The sequence below is a fragment of the Lactuca serriola genome, chromosome 8 (assembly GCF_051521515.1).
Source record: "Lactuca serriola cultivar US96UC23 chromosome 8, Lser_US96UC23_V15, whole genome shotgun sequence".
Classification (NCBI taxonomy): Eukaryota; Viridiplantae; Streptophyta; class Magnoliopsida; order Asterales; family Asteraceae; genus Lactuca; species Lactuca serriola.
This window is the reverse complement of record NC_136415.1, coordinates 193,502,012-193,522,447: the sequence shown is the minus strand read 5'-3', so window position 1 is coordinate 193,522,447 and position 20,436 is coordinate 193,502,012. Positions and strand designations below refer to the sequence as shown.

Genomic DNA, 20,436 nt, shown 5'->3' with positions numbered 1-20,436 from the left:
GCCAAGTAACTATCCATTAAGGATTCGAAACCCTCCTCTATAAAAAAAGGTGCCCAAAATCGGACTTTAGACCGATCTCTTAACCCTGAATTTGGATGTCCTCTCACTTCTCTCAAAAAGGAGATATCCCTCTCGCCGCAATGTGAACTCTCATTGGTTGCGACATGTGCTACGATCAGATTCCTAATTGTTTAGGGTTTATTGGTTGTCAAGTGTGTTAATCTTTAATGGATCTATCAAGTGGTTATTTTGCTGCTATTTGTGTGCGATTATCAAAGAGGAATCCTAATTTGTATTCTAATAATTTGCTTGACTAGCTAGAACAAACAAGACAAAGATTACAATGGTATGTATTCTTTAAACCATTGTGATTGTTTAGTTGCATTAAATTTGGTTGAACTTGGATCCTCTGGATTATTTGTTATTGTTTCCGATATGTCTTTGTGACCTTTTGTATCCCATAATCCAACAAGAAGCTCCCAAAAACATCGTACCGAACACGACCTAAATCGATGTGAAACAACTTTATTCTTTTTTTCAAGTTGCATTTTATTATAATTAAAATATTTAATTTTGAAAATTGATATCTGAATCAATCTAACTCCAACTTGTATATGCAGTATATCATTATGATATTTTTTTTGTCAGGCAACCAACCCCAAAATAAATATTACATACTGGATGATAAATATCCATATTTATTCTAATAGGAAAGATTCTTGTTTTTCCAACATGAAGTTTGTATATTTACCTATAAATAATTATTAATTAGAATTCTAATAGGAAAGATTCTTGTTTTTCCAACATGAAGTTTGTATATTTACCTATAAATAATTATTAATTAGAATATCTTGACATTAATCCTTATCTTTTTTAAACATTTAAATTGTGAACGACTAACAAGATTTTATCAACCATACGTTCACTAAAACAATCGTTTCAAAATAACTATAAATTTTACCCTCATGAAATACGTACGCTAGGGTAAGTATTAGTAAATGGATGAGCACACACTCCACGTTACACATCACTACTCTCTCTCTCTCTCTCTCTCTCTCTCTCTCTCTCTCTCTCTCTCTCTCTCTCTCTCCCTATAAATAATCACATCGACTTCTTCATTTTCTTCGGAGATAGAGAAAGAAACACACAACAACCAAGAGAGATGCACAGATTCGCAACCTCATTGCGGAGGCGAACCTCCGGAAGAGATCAATTCCGGCGATGTTTCTCTCAACTAGCTCAACGGCAATCATCGATTGAAGAATCCGGTGGAGTTCCGATCATACCAGCTTTCGATTACTCTCCTCCGCCGTACACTGGTCCTACCGCCGAGGAGATCCTCCGTAAGCGTAAAGAGTTTCTTAGCCCTGCCATGTTCTGCTTCTACAAGAAACCAGTATGTTATTAAATATAAATTATACCTTATGCATTAATGATCTTATCCACATTTAAATTTCCGATGTTACAAAGTAACTTGCACATCATGAATTATTAGGTTTATAAAACTTATTATAATTTATTGCAATTAAGAACCAAAAAGTAATAGAAGAAAATATCAAATCATTGTATGGGATCGTGGGACTTAAGATGATGACATTTTGGGGTGGGAAAGATGTGGTGAAAAGAAGAGAAAAAGGCTTTAGATTCTATTGAATCTCTTGTTATTGTTATTAAATCACGAATAAATGGAGTTTACATAGTAAGAAAAGGTTTATTATATTTCATTATACGTTTGTTGGTCGAAAGAAAATGTAATAAATCATGAAAATTTTTGTTTGCTATTTAGAAACATAAATAGAAAAATAATTAAAATTATAGAAAAAAGTTTTATATAATTACTGTCATATGTGGGTTAATTAATCAAGAAAGAGTTAATATTACAAAATGACCACCAAATAATATTCAATTGTTTTGTTTTCTGGCCACTCAAAATTTTAATAATAATCGATAAATCAATAAATATACTTTTTATTACTATTACATGAATTTCAACCCGATAAACCGATATTGAATTGTACTTGGCATTTACTTGATATCTAATATGAGACAATTTATTTACTTATGTCTGTTTAACATGATATTCATTATGTGATCCAATATGACATAATTACCTGGTTGGGATCTATTTCATTGATGTAACGAAAAAAACTTGTTTGCCTTCTTGAGTATAATTAAATGATAAGTAACCAAAAGAGTAAATTGATTATTATTAGTTGTTATTCTATAATATTAACTCATTAAAATATATAAATTTAATTGATAATTATTATATTTCATTATATATTGTTGTTTGTAATTAAATTCCTTATTATTTAAAAGACCAATATGTGTGGGTCATATCGCAAGAAAAAATCTAAATAAACTAATGATTTTGGACATGATTCGCAAAATAAAAACGTTTTTTTTTTCTTCCGAAATGTTTTTTTATATATAATTACAAAACTGACATCTTTTTCAAAGTAAAATCATTATCTTGAAAGCTAATTATTTCGAAAATGACGATGTTATTGGAATCGCATTATAAAAGGATTTTTATAGTGACCATCTATAAAACAATTTTGCAAAAAACGAATTTTATTTTGTAAACACTTTAATAAAATAGTTTACAATAATAAAAATTAAAATGAACACCATGAAATTGTTTATAAAACGTCATGAAATGACCTTATTATATATTATGTGACAAACATGATTTAAAAAAAAAAAAAGATATTATCAGTTTCGATTACTTGAGATGACGTTATATATTTGTGGTGAAACAGTTAAACATTGTACATGGGAAAATGCAATATTTATTCGATGAGAATGGGCGAAGATTTCTCGATGGTTTTGGAGGGATTGCTACTGTGAATTGTGGTCACTGTCACCCTGACGTGGTCAAAGCAATCATCAATCAAACCACCACCTTACAACACTCCACCATTCTCTATCTCAACCACTCCATGGCAGATTTCGCCGCTGCTCTCGCCGGAAAAATGCCCGGCGACCTCAAGGTACTCTATAGTCTAGCTACTCTACCTACCTTACTACCACCATCTATAAACCGTTGTTTTATTCAGGTGTGGTACTTAACATGCCTTTTGTCTAGGTTCATTGAACAACCATTGGTTTGTGTTTAGTAAACAAAGGACCCACAAAGTTAACATAATAATCAATACATGTTGTACAAAGTAAGGATTGGATTGTCACATCCCTTATTAACATTATAAAAAGTAAAATTTATATTGTTAAGTAGATAACGTGAAAAGAGAGTGTATTTATGTTTTTTGAACAGAAAAAAAAAGAGAAAAGATTAGAAACGAGTCTCTATTTCATACGGTTCGACATCTTTTAATAGAACAAAAAAAAAAAAAAATTACAATTTTAACTAGGACAAAAATTACAATTTGTCTAGGTTCATTGAACAAGTAATTGGTTTATTTTAATAAACAAAGGAGTCATAAAGTTAATATAATGCATATACAAAGTAAGGATTAGATGCTGATGAATGATGATAAGAAGGGATTTTTAGTTTTGGACGGGATAGAACCGGACATTATTAATGAACATTTTATATTATTACTTTTATGATATAGAATAGTCTTTATGTCTCTTTCACATCGGGTTGAGTCTCATTTTAATACATGTCAATCTACAACTTATTATGCATTAATACAACATAAGGTTTATGTCTAATCCAATGCATAACCAACAACTACAACCAATTATGTACAAACGGGCCTCGATGTTTTCTAACAATTTTATAATAAATATATAACTATCATGCTCATTGTAAAGTCTGTATGCAAAAAACATGAATGTCCTTCTCATCTTCATAATTTAAAATAACTCTGGAAAAATTTTGAAGTCCATTTCACAAAAATTGCAGTTTTTCTCTCATTGACCACTAACATTTTACTATTTTTTTTGTGGTACAAAAATTTTCAATTATGTCACATTCACATCGGTTCTACTTTTAGTATTGGTGTCATATATATCAAACACAATATAATCTTGTCATATACAACAAAAACTTTTTTTTATAACCTTTTAGTGATAAATTTAAACTTTGATGGTGTTACACAGGTGGTGTTTTTTACGAATTCGGGTACAGAGGCTAACGAACTCGCACTGATGATCGCACGATTGTACACCGGTTGCCAAGACATCATATCATTAAGGAACGCGTACCATGGGAACGCAGCCGGTACAATGGGTGCTACAGCTCAATCTAACTGGAAATTTAATGTTGTTCAGGTAAATTTCAATAATTAAAATAAACTAGATTGTTAAATAATATTAAATCAAATATACCAACAAAATAGTTACTCCGTATGATTTACACAAATAATTCAAGTGGTTTTTAGCCACATGTTTGTTTTTTGTAATTCACTATAAAACATGGTTTTTTTTGTCACTTTAAGTGACATTACGTTATAAAACACACTACCTAATTTTGTAGTGTTATTAGAATATGCCAAACGTTACGTTTGCGTGTTTTTTCATAATAGTTATTAGTCATCAGTATCATCGCTCCATAAACGATATCATGACAACGCTACTATGTCGTTTTCGGGTATTCTTTAATTAGGCGACATCTATATTTTGTCCTTATTAAATTATTATAGTTTCTTAGTAATCCTCTACTTAAGCTACTTTATGTGTCATGTGTAGGGCCATCCCCTATTTTTAAATAAAACATTGTAGGATTAAATGTACAGTTTTATTCAATAACGTTTCACAAATAATCTTTTTCCCTTTCACTTAACTAAATAACTTAGTTTAATATAATAATTTTTTTTTTCATTAGAGCGGGGTCCATCACGCAGTAAATCCAGATCCGTATAGAGGACAATTCGGGTCGGATGGAGAAAAGTATGCCAAAGATGTCGACGACTTGATCCAGTATGGAACTTCTGGAAATGTTGCTGGTTTTATTTTTGAAGCAATCCAGGTAAAATATAAAATAAATAAATAGTTAATTTTATTTAACAAAAAATCTAATACATATATAATTTTTTTAATCTTTTGTAGGGTGTTGGAGGAATTGTTGAATTGGCACCAAATTATTTACCTCCGGTTTATAAAACTATTAAGAAAGCAGGTGGACTTATGATCGCGGATGAAGTTCAAGCGGGATTTGCACGCACCGGAACTAACTTTTGGGGATTCCAAAACCAAGGAATTGTGCCCGATATAGTCACAATGGCAAAGGTATATATTATATATACATGATATAACAATGTACTTTTTATTGATTTGTGTTGATTTTCATTACAACATTGTAATTTCAAAAAATCTACCAAATATGAAATAATTTTCACCATTTTATAAGAAAAAAAATTAGTATATAATGCGATGCAGTTGGGTAGAATTTTCAAAATATAATGTCAGAATAAGAAAAAGAACTGAAAGTACAATGTTATCACAGGGTATTGGAAATGGGATTCCGCTTGGTGCGGTGGTGACTACACCAGAAATCGCGAAAGTTTTAACCCGTCGAAGTTATTTCAATACGTTTGGCGGAAACCCAGTTTGTACTGCTGCGGGCCATGCGGTTCTCAAAGTTATTGAGAGAGAAAATCTTCAAGAAAATGCTCATGTCGTTGGATCTTATTTAAAGCAACGTCTCACCTCTCTCAAAGATAAGCACGAAAGTAAGTTATTCGTGCCCATTTTTCCAATTATGTGTTTATAAAAAAATATTTGGGAAAATGGAAGTAAAATTGAGAAAATTGAATGGAAAAATAAGTGAGGGCAAATTTCAAATTTGTGCCTATTTTTCCAATTATGTGCTCATGTGGTTCTTTTTGCATTAAGTAAAAAAGCAAAACTCGTATATAGTTTATCAGACTATGTACGCTACAAATTAAGTCTATTAAGTAAGAAAGAAACAATATCTGACTTGTATATTTTATGATGAATAAAGTTATTGGGGATGTTCGCGGAAGAGGGCTAATACTTGGAGTTGAGTTAGTTACTGATCGCAAACTCAAAACTCCTGCAAAGACCGAAATACTGGAGATAATGGAGACAATGAAAGGTAATTTTCGGACTTTTATCGATATTTTTATTTATTTTCTATTTGTTAGTTATGTAAAAAAAAGGTACACTTGCTTTATATGTGTTTATAGATTTAGGGGTATTGGTTGGAAAAGGTGGATTCTATGGAAATGTTTTCAGAATCACTCCACCGCTATGCTTCACTAAAGAAGATGCAGGTGTGTTTTTGTTTCACTTTTGCTTCTTTTTCATCTCGGATAATTGCTAGAAATAGCATCATATTTTTATTAATTAGTTTATTATAATTTATAGCATCCAAATTTTGTTTTTTTTTTCTATCCGACATTGTATTGTGAAAAATCTATATAATTATAGCAATTTCATCCAAATATAAACCAATTTCAAGGGTAGATTTAAGAAAATTAAATTGAAAGTACGATGCTATAATTGGGTAGAGTTTTGAGAGTACAATGTTGTAAATTTGTAAGTTGTAATGGAAGAAAATGAAAATAGGATGCTATAGTACACAAGTAAATGAAAATATGTTGTTATTTCTTGTATTTAGACTTTTTTTTTCATACAATTAAATTTTCAAAACTTGTGTAGATTTTCTTGTGGATGTGATGGACTACTCGATTTCAAAGCTATGAAGATGGGGCATGCCCAAAAAGCATCTTGTATGTGTGCTATTTATAAAGTAAGACATAATGAATTTATCATATATTTGTTTGATATAAATTATGGGAAAATGTGTGTGATTAAAATGTTGGGCAATATTGATAAAAATTGTAAGGGTCAACAGCTCGTTGACTCTCTTTGTATCTGTTATATATTCACTTTCTAAATAAAAATGTCATTATAATTTATATAATTTTAAAGGCTATTTCCTTTTCCTTTATCGTATTTGACAACATCTCGTTGTTCTTGTTCTGGTCTTACTCCTTGAATAATTATATCGTTGCTAATTAATCAATTAAAACTTTATGTTCTTCTAAAATGTATGCAATCTAAAAAAAGTGAAGCTTATGAATTATGATTGATTTAAAGTTTATTGTGTGTTCCAGTTATTTTATTAAAATGCAATATGGTTAAATGCAACTTATTTATTATAGCATTTTTTTTATTTATAATTATAATAGTATTGTATTTTTGAAAAATATAATCTATTTGATTATTGATAATGTTATTCATATACAGATCAATTGTTATTATTATAATTTGATTGAATTTTCAAGTTATTATATCCTAGTATAAAACTTGATGTATAATTATTACTATTTAGAGTTTTTTAAACACAATGTCTCAATAAAAAATAAATATTATAATAGAAAAAAAATATATAGAATGTGATACTTCACAAATAGATAAAATTATATTGTTATATTCTTGTTGTACTTGTCAACGACTTTTTGATAGATTTTAAAAACTTTTAACTTTTATGTTTAAAGAACTATTTTAATTAAATGAAGAGTTACGGAAGTACAAGCTTAAAATTTTATGTTATAGAAAAAAAAACTTCAAATCCAGAACAACTCATTCAAGTGATTTTTGATAGTTTTTAGTTTTTTGTAGTTTAAATTGTTTTACATTTTTCAACAATTTAAAGTTATTTTTGTCACACAATTTAAAAAAAAAAAGACCACTACTCTATAATGATTCTAGTAGAATCTACTTTTACCAAATACACTCTAAATCCTATTATTAGATAATTACTATAACTTAATATTGATATCCCATACTTTCTATGCCACCAATCTACTATCATATTAAATAAAAATACCCACATCAAAATTATAATAATAAAATGATAATAATAATAATAATGAGAACCATACAACATCGCATCCTGTTTACATTAGAGCATTTGTCATGACATATGTCAACACAAAAATAACTAGAAGTGGGGTGATGTTCATATATTATAGCATGTTAAGAGGTAGAAATAGAAGAAGAAAGAAAGAATTTGATTGGTTGATGAAAGCAAAAGCCAATCACATTTCTCGTTTTTGCTTGTGGTAGTTACATCGAGTTGTGCCTTAACACCCCCTCAACTAGAAAGGGGGATCGTGTTCATCTTGTTATGACCGGGTTATAAGGTGTCACATCAACAATAATATCACTTCTCGTTACCTATACCGTGTGCATCTTGTTATGGCCGGTATTGGCGTCTTCGACCCACAAGTGTCGTGAGAAGACTCACCTTACAGAAAATGCTCTACTGCTAATGCTCTCACTGACAGAGTACCACTGCTACGCATGTAACGCCCTGTTCCGAATCGCTTTCCTAATTTGGGACTGTGGCCTAAAGATAGGTTATCATAAGGCTTAAGGCCTTTGGAAAAGAGAGATCTAGACCCATGTAGGTACGGATAAGGGAATTGAGGTGATCTGAGAGTTTGGGTGGTGCCTTGGAGCCAAAGGGTATATCGGTAAAGTGGCAGTTAGAGCTCTTTATGAATTTTGGATGTTTGTTCGGAAAGTTTTGAGGCGAGGATAAGTTTATTGATTTGTAGAGCTTCTCTTCACCTTTCCGTGGATATAAAGAACGTCAAAAACGAAGTTGAAACGAAGAAGTTATGGTCGTTTGAAGTTGGAGTGGTTCGGGTGAGTGATCGTTGACTTGTTGGCCAAGCTCATTTAAGGCTCATGACGTAAGCATGAAGTGCTCACGACGTGAGAAGCGCCTGATGCTCCAGAACCCTTATTTTTGGGTATTTAAAGGTATGAGATGATTAGGGTTGCTTCTCCTCAGCCTCTTTCACTCTCAAGACCTCTGGAAACCTTAATCTTAGCCCCATTGAAGTCCTTGATCATTCTTGGTGTTTTTCAAGAGTATTTGGGTCCTTTGAAGCCCATTAAGGAGAAGACGATCATTGGTTGTGTATTGGTTAGCTTCTTGGTTTCGTCATCAGCTAGTTGTGAAGCTTTTAGACTTTTGTAAGTCCTTAAGCTCATGCCTTTCCTCTCCTTGCTTACTAGATCTAAGTTTCCATGCATTTTATGGCTTGAAATGTTGGTTAGTATGCATGGAATCCACAAAGTTGGCAACTTTATGGATTATGATGGTATCTTAAGTCCTATAAGTTCTAGATCTGGATTTTGGTCATGGTTTTGGACTCCAAGCTTGAGTTTTGGTCCTTTTCCCCTCATTTTGACCTAAATTGGTGTTTGAGTCATGTATTGGACATACATGACTAAGAAGCTACGATTTTTATGGCCCTTGGGGTCAAGGGAGACCCTCTAGACTGTCCCATGATTAGGAGCTTAATGCTCATTTTTTTTTGTCAGATCTGGTCTCACGACGTGAGGAATAAGACCTCACGACATGAGAGCGTGTTCGAGGAAGCTTCTGGGCAGAAATAATGACCTCACGACGTGAGCATAAGGTGCTTACGATGTGAGCATCTCCCGTGCAAGTTTTGGACTCTTTGATTGTTGGCTAGCTTGGTCTTGGACTTATCCTTTGGTTTGGGCTTATAATAGACTAAGGATTTTAGAGTAATGGACTTCTGGTTGGGCTTGCCTTACTGGGCTTACCCTAATGGGCCTTGGATGGTAAATTGGGCCTTAGTGGTTCCAACGTAGTTAGGCCTTGATTGAGCCTAATGGGCTTGGATCTTTGGGCCATCGGAAAATCATTGGACCAGGAATTATTGGGCTTTAGGGTAAGGCCTATATGGGGTTGGGCCCAATTTTGAAAATTGGGCCATTGATGGGCTTTTATGGACTTTATAGTTTGTGCCTTGTTGGTTTTGAGTTTGGACCTTTGATTGTGATTATTGTTGGGCCAAGGGTGAAACGGTCATTTCACCCCAAGTAAGGACTATGGATTATGGTTTGGAACCAATTGCTAATTGGTTGATATTTTAGCATTGTTAGCTCGGGGAGTTGGCAGGGCTACAACTAGGGATTTCTTGCAGTGAGCTTTAACAATTGAGGTGAGTCTCCTCACTGTTTGCATGGGTCAAAGGCACCAATGTCGGCCCATTTTGTTTATGTATAGTAGGAAGACCTGGGGGTTAGCCCTTGGCACTATTTATGATTGTATGTTTCCGGACTACGGTTCGATGTCGGGTGGTACCTGATGACTATGTGCATGTTTAGTTATACTTGTGGTCTGTGTGATACTTGTATTTTCCTGGATAGGGAAGTGAGTATGGGCGGGGGCCCGTATCTCACGACTAGCGGAGTGTGGACAGGGTTCCATATCTCATCATTAGTAGAGTAGGGGTGGGGCCCATGATATGCGAGGCCTTAGGACTTGAACGTATAGTATTGTGTATGATTCTTTATGTGCTAGCAAGATTATATGATATTGTTTGTATTTGTATAAAGGGTGAGGCTCAGTGACAGGTGGGGCCTGGGAGAAACAAATATGTATACCGAGCGGGGCTCTATGCCAGACGGGGCCTGATGATAGACAGGGCCTGATGTCGGGTGGGGCCCGAGGAAGGTCGGGCGGGGGCCCATGATATGTGATTATGTGTATAGTATGTGGTAGTATGGGGAACTCTCTAAGCTTCGTGCTTACGGTTTTCAGTTTTGGTTTTAGGTACTTCCAGTTGCAAAGAGAAGAGCTCAGGATGACTGCATTGCACACACCATGATGTTTAGCCTGGGATGTTTACTTTGATGTTTTGATTTGCAAACTCTGATAATAATGTTTTGAAATACTTTGATTTGTGTTTTGATGGAATGTTTTGATAACTATGGTTTTATATAATATTTAAAAAAAGAAATTTTTGATCATGAATTTTGGGATGTTACAACTCACCACCTAATCAGTCAAACCAAATAAACCTTGAGCTCTTCCTCCAAAATAGGTGTTTGACCAAAAGTCAACTCAGGCCAAAGGTTAATGGTCAAAGTCAACGGTCAACGTTGACCTTAGTCAACCGCCACGTCGTGGCCACCTATGTCCACGTTGTGGTCCTCCAATAACAGCCAGTCACGATTTTCCCCACCAACACACCGTGGTGACCTAATCCACGTCGTGGGCACTGGGTTTTCAATAACTTAATGGATTAAGTTGTTTTCTTCGATCCCAAAGGCTCCAAATTTCAGATCTGGTTCGAAACAAGGTCTAAAAGGATAAAGTTTCCAAATTTGTAACATCCGGTTTACTAGGTATATTGTCTTAAGTATTTAATTCAAGGATTTTGGAGGGACTCGACGAGTTGGTGCCTCAACTCGTCAACTAGGGTCGCGACTGATGACTAGGATTAATGAATGGACTCGACGAGTCGGCGAGCCAACTCGACGAGTCAACGCCGTGGCCAGAAACCCTAATTTTTGCGGGCCTGAGGCCTATTTAAAGGCACTTAGGGCCTCCTATTGCGGCTACCTTTCAGCAGAGAGAACCCCAATCGAGTTTTGAGTGCTTTGAGCAAGAGAGAGAGCCATCTAAGCTTCTTGGTGGGTGTTTTGCAAGGAATAAGAAGATCCAAGCTAAAGAGGGACCAGAGGAGGTTATAGATCTGCGATTTACAATCAAGGAGCATTAGGGTAGGTATCAACTCGAATTACTTTTTTTTCCCTATTTGAGTAAATCTTCCTCTTAAGGAAGATTAGGGCATATAATACCTCCTCGGTGGGGTTTTGAGTGCATCACACCCCCTTTTCCGAACTTGTGTTTTAGATCTGGACCTTATTAGCTCCAGAGAGTCTGAAAGTGATTAGCCTTGGTGGTGCAACCATGGAACTTTGAAGCTTGGAAGACATTAATGGATATCTATGGTTATTTTACAAAATACACCATGCATGGACGCCAAGTTCGACCTTTACGTAACTTATGGGTGCTGGAAGGCCAAATCTATAAGTTAGAGATCCAGATCTGACCTCAGGAGATCATATGCGAAATGCATTAGAGATAACTTGCCAAGTCCATGAGACGACCCGACGAGTCAGATCGGGTTGCCCTGCGATCCGTGACCCAGTGGTGACCCTTCGAGTTGGGAGGATAACTCAACGAGTCGAGTGAGGCCTTAGGAGGATTCAGAGGATACGCATGGACTCGCCGAGTCATACAAGTGCACTCGACGCGTCTGGTCAAATTGAACTGTTGACTGGTGTTAACTTCAGTTGACCTTAGGATTTGGTTAAACCGATTATGAGAGGCCAGGGAGGGGTAGAATGGTCTTCTACCCGTTTTCTAATAATGACAATGTGAGGAGTATATTGATTAGGAATATTATCCTTGTGATATGCGGAGGCTAGATCGAGGTTATCATGCACAAGAGTTTTTAGACATCCTTCGAGGTGAGTCTTCTCACTATACATTACCTAGTATGGTATCTATGTGTGGACCGGAAGGTCATACGTATTTGCTTGAGATTATGTGTATTGTGATTATGTATGCTATGTGCTATTCTAACCGAACCGTAGGGTCCGACGATTTACGAGACCAGAGGATTCTCAACTAGACCGGACCGGAGGGTCCAACGAGCTAGACCGGACCAAGGGTCCAACGAGCTATGGGACTGGAGGGTCCCGCTGAGACACACTGACCAGAGGGTCATACAGAGTATAGCCACGAGTGGCGATTTGTTGTATGTGGTATTTTGGGGAACTCACTAAGCATTCGTGCTTACTGTGTTACATGTTATGTGTTTCAGGTACCCTAGAGGATCGCGGGAAGACACCGGAATGATTGTACACACACTTTTGATATGGAGCCATGCTTGTGGATCCTGGATTTGAATAATTGTTTTGAAAACTTGTTGTTGATTTTGAGAAGTAATATTGAGACCTAAGCTATCAATTGCGCGCTATATCGGCACAATAACATTTTGCGGAGGTCAAGAACCGCTATTTTCAATTTAGCGTTTTCAGTTCGTGGTACTGCTATTAGCGGCACTATTTACCGCTATTTCAATAACCGCTATTTCGGCGCTATTCCATTTTCGTTCACATTTTGGGCCATTTGGTTACTTTGTCAATGAAAAACTACTTTTAATGATCTCACTATACTTTCATTTTAAAAAGCTCGAACAACTAACATAACTAAAAGCATGCATAGCAACTACGTCTTCCGACAACTCTCTTTCTCATCTCTTTCTATCCTAACAAAGACTTGAGCTGCTATGGTTGGACTCCATTAATGTTTTTTGTAAATCGACCTACACCTATGATGCTACGACTTGGGACTTAACTCCTTAAATCAACCACGACCTACTAATACGATATTGAACCTGTGCAATGCAATTAAACTCTATTTGACACTTTTGACACTACCTAATTTCCATATTACTATAATAGAAGATTATGCTATGTTTTTATATAATTTTTTAGATTTGATGATACTAATTCTATATAGACTTATAGTATTAATACTCAAATATATAAATTCAATATAAATATAATATAAAATTATAAATTATAAGTAATAGTAAAAAAAACTGCTATAGCACCGCTATACCACCGTGATAACCGCGATCTCAAATAGCGGCATGTGACCGCTATTGAAATTTTGACCGCGATAACTGCATAGATTGAGACATGTGTTTTATGAGTATTAAAATGAAAATCTTTGTTTAATATTTCTTGGTGTTACAAGTTGGTATCAGAGCATTGGTTTGAGGGATTCGGATACACCTCCGGGCATATCTGAAATCAAACTGAGGATTTGAGAAAAGTTTTCAAAAAGAGACAATTTTTCTAAAAAAGAGTAAAATATTCCAAAAGAGCGGAAATAGTAGTGTGTACAATCAGCCAGAGCCTGAACTATGATTTCCCAAAATACCCTTACTTATGTACTATGAGATATTTATGAGATATGTTATGAGATATTATGCATGCTAGAGATAGGCTATGTATTTCATATTTTAGGACTAGAGTGGTCTGATTTGTGATGCCTTAGCCTAGGAGTTGTGGTTATCCGTGATGTGCTTTCGAGTATGTGCTGAGTAAGAGTATCGAGCAGGAATCCTTTTTAGAGAGGGAGTTGAGTAGAGGAGTAATCTAGGAGAGATGCCTAGATGAGCATTTGTGGAGTCTACTGAGAGAGTAGATAGATGCCCGCGTGCGGTAGAGTTGCTTGATTTCAGTGACACCTGTTGAGTATGAGTAGAGAAAATAGAGTTGTAACCTAGAGTGAGTTTTACGTGTTTATTCGATGCTCGAATGCTGCTTGCTTCGTGCTTTATGGAACTCCCGATGATGGGAGTCTGCTTCCAAGTGAATGTGAAGATATTCAGGAAGTAGATGACTGGCATCATAAGGAGTTTCTCAGCAGTTGATGGTGGGGAAGAGTGAGAACCTAGGAAGAGCCTAGGGAGTGACCTTAGTCGAATGAGTACGCTAACAGAGTAGAGCATTTCACTGGGAAGCGAGCACGCGTGACGGGATTGGTGATTGAGAAGGTTGAGCAGCTACTTTGGGACTCTGGGATGGTCCGTGTAGAAAGTATGGGTAGATGTGGCAGATAGTATAGGCCCGTAATACTGAAAGCAGAGGAACCATACTCGATGCAGGGAGTATTCCGGAGGATCTAAGTAGCAGATTGAGAGGTGAAGTCATGGTTCGAGTACCATGATTTGTAGCAGATCGAGGGGTGATGTCATGGTTCGAGTACCATGATTTGTAGCAGATCGAGAGGTGATGTCATGGTTCGAGTACCATGATTTGTAGCAGATCGAGAGGTGATGTCATGGTTCGAGTACCATGATTTGTAGCAGATCGAGAGGTGATGTCAAGGTTTGAGTACCATGATTTGTAGCAGATCGAGAGGTAATGTCATGGTTCGAGCACCCTGATATGTAGCAGCTCGAGAGGTGATGTCATGGTTCGAGTACCATGATTTAAGGCAGATTGAGAAGAGAGAACATGGGTCGAGTACCATGATCCGTAGTAGATTAAAAGGAGATAACATGGTTCGGGTACCATGATTCATAGCAGGTCAAGAGGTGGTCACATGGTTTGAGTACCAAGACTCGTGACAGTTAGTGCTTCTGGTTTATTAGTTATTCCGATGTGGTAAGTCAGACTGAGATCAGATGTGAAAGAGTACGGGGCCAGAAGGCCATATTGAATGAGTTTCGATGGAGCATACCTTGAAAGGGTAATCGAGTTAGTTTCCGAGGGATTTTTGGTGAGATGCCAGTTGGAGTAGCAAGACTCAGGGATGAGTAGAAGATGGTGATCTATGGAGGAGTGCGGTCTAAATTGAGCGATCGGCCGGCAGAGGAGATGTCACTTTCTGTGACCAAAGTTGTGCTATTTTCGTTTCCTGTGGGAAACATAAGAGGTGTTGAGATTTCGGTTTCTGAGCTTGGGGTAAACCTTGCGGGTTAGCATTGATGGCGATCTTCCACTAGAGTATTTGGGCAGTATGTTTGCCGCGAGGTAATGATGTAGCACGAGCAGGTTGTCAGTGGAGACTGATATAGTCAACGACAAGGATACATTCTATTTGAGTATAGTATGTCATGTATTAGCTGCAATGTCGGATGATCAAGAGTAGTATATCGGGGCAGTGACCCTTATTGTTTATGATGAGTATCAAGTGTGGTAATGAGGTCTCCGCTCTTATGATAACTCACGTGATGGAACGTTGGCTGAGGAGCCGGGGATGAGGAATATGATAGTTCTTTATTTCCAGACTAAGAGTCAGGGTTCTACTGGACAGTTGAGATGTCCAGTAATGTGATGGTATGAGATTCTGAATGACTAGAGGCAGTCATGATGAGAAGTTTATGAGGATTTCATTTGAGAATCGGGGTATTTGGAGTTGCTTGATCTCTAGCGGGGAGACCATCGAGCGTTGCATAGTACCTTCCTGGAGTAGATGCGATGTTACTGGTAAAAGCAATCTGTAGGATAGATTGTTAATGCACGAATCGGTGATGGGTCGGACCCTAAAGTGGGGGAGAACCGGGTAATTTTATTGAAGGGATCAGAGATTTGTTCAAGAGCGGTTAGAGAACTAGATATAGAGACCTGCGGAACGGATTTGTGAAACCAGGGTTATTGGTGGTCGAGGTGAGGTGTAGAGCAAGGTAATGCATGTTGTGTGTGTTCGAAAAAGGATGAGGGTCTCCACGAAAAGTGGCTGTTGGTAGGAGACCTTGTGGTGGTTAGGAATTCCTCAAGGCTACAATGGTGAATTTGAGGGGGGTTGGCTCGTAAGATTAGTTCGGGGGTTGAGAATTTTTGGTGCAATGTATAGGCTGGTATATGTAGTTGGGAAGGGCAGAAGTTGATTAGACAACCAACTGTTGGGTCGTTATGAGTATGCTTGCATGAGTTCTGAACATTATAGGTGGGAGTTTCGGATTGTCGTCAACATTTTTGAGTCATTGACCATTTCTCCGTGTTTTAATTTGAGAATTGGAATATTCCGGAATTCCGGGTTGTGTGACAGGAAGATCAGTGGTGGAAGAAATTTTGTAGGGATGCGTTGCATATCAGAGTATGATGTCGTAAGTAGGAGGTCAGTGGCTGAGGCAAGACATCATGAGGTTCTGAAATGGTGTACCGTGGTATCCAAGTTTAATGCCTTGAATTTCGGATTATTTTGGGTCTTGAGTTTGAGACGGAAAGTGGTGTATCATGTATCTATGGTTCAAGTGGGAGCCCTTCGGCTAATGGCAGCAAGTGAGGTTATTTAAGAATATGGATTGCAGCGAAGAAAGGGGTTTGGTCGTGGCGGTTTCCGTCAGAATTGTGATGCTGTGGGGAGCAGTAGTACTCACTAGTCAGTAAGAGGTTGTTGTGATGATGCGGGGAGCCGTAGTACTCACTAATCAGTGGGAGGTTATTGTGATGCTGCAGGGAGCCATAGTACTCACTAGTCAATGGGAGGTTGTTGTGATGCTGCGGGGAGCCGTAGTACTCACTAGTCAGTGAGAGGTTGTTGTGATGCTGCGGGGAGCCGTAGTACTCACTAGTCAGTGAGAGGTTGTTGTGATACTGCGGGGAGCCATAGTACTCACTAGTCAGCAGGAGGTGGTTGTGATGCTGCGGGGAGCCATAGTACTCACTAGTCAGCAGGTGATTGTTGTGATGTTGCGGGGAGCCGTGGTACTCACTAGTCAGCGGGAGGTTGTTGTGATGCTGCGTGGAGCCGTAGTACTCATTAGTCAGCGAGAAGGTGTTGTGATACTGCGGGGAGACGTAGTACTCACTAGTCGGCGAGAGGGTGTTGTAATGAAGTACTCTCCGACCGGAGCACGACGCAAAAGAGTTTTAGGCTTGGGTAGCCCTAATATTTGAGTATTTGGGAGCCTGGTGGTCGAACCAGGGGCGAGACTGGGGTCTCCATATTTTTCCCGAACCGTTATATTCTAAATTGAGTTGTGGTTATCGCAACAAAAGGGAATTGGAGTACTGGTATACACGCGGGTTGTGGGTCATGAGTCATGAGTTGAGTGCTTCATTGGGACAAGTGGTTCCAACTCTGGGTCGGACCAAACTCTCGAGTTGAGTTTGGATCTAGTGGTGCGTTGGGTAAGCCAGAGGAGATTCTAGATTCTGAGATGAGTTCCATGTTGAGGAGCATTGTTTGTCATCTGATGTCTTTGACCTATGTAGGTCAATACTCGGGTACGGGAGGTACCGCGAGATGCATGGAACTATGAGAAGTTGACGACAGAGGTCGGGGTTGAGTCGATCTTCAGTTGGGATTGTAGTGTTTGTTTGGGGTAAAGAGAACTTCGTTACTTGTGTGTCACTGGGCCAAGATAGTTGTTTTGAGAAGGAAGTCAGTGAGACATTTTGGGACATGTTTTAGGTAACCTTTGGAGATTAAATTGCTGGGTCGGGAGATGACCTAGTTCTCAGTGTGGAGTAGGGATAATTAAGAGTAAGTTGGGGTTTATGATTATAGATGTCAGAGGATACTTATCAGCGAGCATGAGCATTTTCTGGTGTCTAGGGACCGGGTGTTAAGAGTTCATTGATCAGATGAATTTTGATTGCAATTCAGTGGATGGTCCCTGGTTTGTTGTGATCCTTCGTCTCGTGGTTTATGAACTGGATTGTTTATCATGTATTGTATGAGTGATCGGTAGTCAGTTACCGGTCAGGTGACTTGTTTCTATCAGTTGTAGATCTAAAGAATCAGAGGGGCGACGAGTTATCAGGGTTTGTTATTTGAGAAGAGAATTGCGTGGTGATATCTCGAGAGGGCGGTTTGGATATGTGTCAGGCCATTAGAGTCTCCAGATTCTGGAAAGTCAGAAGGGGTAGCGTTGTGGCTAATGGGTCTGTTCTCTTTCCAGGGAGGAGTTCCTGTTTAGATTCAGGTGTCCAGAGAGGAACATAGTTGTGCGGTATGAGATCCTTTCGCTGGTGTTGTTTGGTTATTGGATTAGATCTATATGTTGTAGAGGAGCGATTTCGAGGGCGAAATCTAATTCAAGTAGGGGAGAATTATAACATCCGGTTTACCAGGTATATTGTTTTAAGTATTTAATTCAAGGATTTTGGAGGGACTCGATGAGCTGGTGCCTCAACTCGTCGAGTAGGGTCGCGACTGATGAATAGGATTAATGAATGGACTCGACGAGTTGGCGTTGTGGTTCGAAACCCTAATTTTTCCGGGCCTAAGGCCTATTTGCAGGCACTTAGGGCCTCCTATTGCGGCTACCTTTCAGAAGATACAACCCTAATCGAGTTTTGAGTGCGTTGAGTAAGAGAGAGAGAGAGAGAGAGAGAGAGAGCCATCTAAGCTTCTTAGTGGGTGTTTTGCAAGGAAGAAGAAGATCCAAGCTAAAGAAGGACCAGAGGAGGTTGTAGATCTGCGATTTACAATCATGGAGCATCAGGGGAGGTATCAACTCGAATTCCTCTCTTCCCTATTTGAGTAAATCTTCCTCTTAAGGAAGATTAGGGCATGTAATACCTCCTCGGTGGGGTTTTGAGTGCATCACACCCCTTTTCCGAACTTGTGTTATAGATCTGGACCTTATTAGCTCCAAAGAGGCTGAAAGTGATTAGCCTTGGTGGTGCAACCATGGAACCTTGAAGCTTGGAAGCCATTAATAGAGTTTTATGGTTATTTTGCAAAATACACCATACATGGGCACCAAGTTCAGACCTTTATGTAACTTATGGGTGCTAGAAGGCCAAATCTATAAGTTAGAGATCCAGATCTGACCTCAGGAGATCATATACGAAATGCATTAGAGATAAGTCGTCGAGTCCATGAGACGACTCGATGAGTCGGATCGGGTTGCCCCGCGATCCGTGACCCAGTGGTGACCCGTCGAGTTGGGAGGATAACTCAACGAGTCAGGTGAGGCCTTAGGAAGATTTAGAGGATACGCATGGACTTGCCGAGTCACAAAAGTGCACTCGGTGAGTCTAGTCAAATTGGACTGTTGACTGGTGTTGACTTCAGTTGACCTTAGGGTTTGGTTAAACTGATTATGAGAGGCTAGGGAGGGGTAGAATGGTCTTCTACCCATTTTCAAAGAATGATTATGTGAGGATTATATTGATTAGGAATATTATCCTTGTGATAGGCGGAGGCTAGATCGAGGTTATCGAGCATGAGAGTTACTAGACATCTTTCAAGGTAAGTCTTCTTACTATATTACCTAGTGTGGTATCTATATGTGGACCGGAAGGTCATACGTGTTTGCTTGAGATTATGTGTATTGTTGTTATGTATGCTATGTGCTATTTTGACTGGACCGGAGGGTCCGACGATTTACGAGACCAGAGGGTTCTTAACCAGACCGGACCGAAGGGTCCAACGAGCTAGACCGGACCAGAGGGTCCAACGAGCTACGGGACTGGAGGGTCCCACTGAGACACACTGACCAGAGGGTCGTACAGAGTATAACTTCGAGTGGCGATTTGTTGTATGTGGTATTTTGGGGAACTCACTAAGCATTCATGCTTACCGTGTTACGTGTTATGTGTTTCAGGTACCCCAGAGGATCGCGGGAAGGCACCGACATGATTGTACACACACTTTTGATATGGAGCCATGCTTGCGGATCCTGGATTTGAATAATTGTTTTGAAAACTTGTTGTTGATTTTGAGAAATAATATTGAGACATGTGTTTTATGAGTATTAAAATGAAAATTTTGGTTTAAAATTTCTTGGTGTTATAAAATTTACCCGATAAGATTATCTACAAGGTCAAAACTTCAAACCCTATATTCAAAGGAGCTAAATATGACATGACTTTCCCCATTAAGGACTTATTTCAAGAAATCCATAGCTCATTTAGTCCAGAATAGATTCTAATACCTAATCCAACATAAAAGTTGGTGCTTTATAGACATGTAACACCTGGAATCTGGAAGGCTAATTAAGGAAGGATAACTTTCATTAAAGAGGACGACTCATCGAGTTCAAGGGGGAGAACTCGACGAGTAGGAATAATTTTGGCACACCAGAATTTTAAAAACTAACTCGACGGGTTGGGGAGGACCAACTCGACAAGTTGGATAGGGTTTGGGAAACCCTAAATCTGGGATTTGCACCGTATTTAAACAACTTA

General features: G+C 38.1%; 1 protein-coding gene across 4 annotated transcripts; it reads left to right on the top strand.

Moving 5' to 3' along the window:
- The first annotated feature begins 1,110 nt into the window (after nt 1-1,110).
- On the top strand, nt 1,111-20,070 carry LOC145065557 (alanine--glyoxylate aminotransferase 2 homolog 2, mitochondrial-like). Of its 4 annotated transcripts, none has more exons than XM_079012579.1 (10): nt 1,111-1,396; nt 2,763-2,993; nt 4,066-4,236; nt 4,790-4,933; nt 5,014-5,193; nt 5,411-5,636; nt 5,909-6,022; nt 6,114-6,200; nt 6,589-6,679; nt 19,854-20,070. In XM_079012579.1, the coding sequence occupies exons 1-9, from the start codon at nt 1,163-1,165 to the stop codon at nt 6,630-6,632; spliced, it is 1,431 nt and encodes a 476-aa protein (XP_078868705.1). In that variant the 5' UTR covers nt 1,111-1,162; the 3' UTR covers nt 6,633-6,679; nt 19,854-20,070. The 4 variants fall into 4 exon arrangements, with proteins under 4 accessions (XP_078868705.1, XP_078868706.1, XP_078868704.1 ...); XM_079012580.1 differs by lacking the exon at nt 19,854-20,070 and adding an exon at nt 12,597-12,799; XM_079012578.1 differs by lacking the exon at nt 19,854-20,070 and adding an exon at nt 10,535-10,735.
- Nucleotides 20,071-20,436: the final 366 nt, after the last annotated feature.

Excerpts from the sequence above, each read along its gene's own strand:
- LOC145065557 (XM_079012579.1), top strand. The coding sequence starts at position 1,163 with ATGCACAGATTCGCAACCTCATTGCGGAGGCGAACCTCCGGAAGAGAT. Across the intron at positions 4,237-4,789 it reads GGAAATTTAATGTTGTTCAG|AGCGGGGTCCATCACGCAGT; the intron begins GTAAATTTCAAT and ends TTTTTTCATTAG. Across the intron at positions 5,637-5,908 it reads TCTCAAAGATAAGCACGAAA|TTATTGGGGATGTTCGCGGA; the intron begins GTAAGTTATTCG and ends TGATGAATAAAG.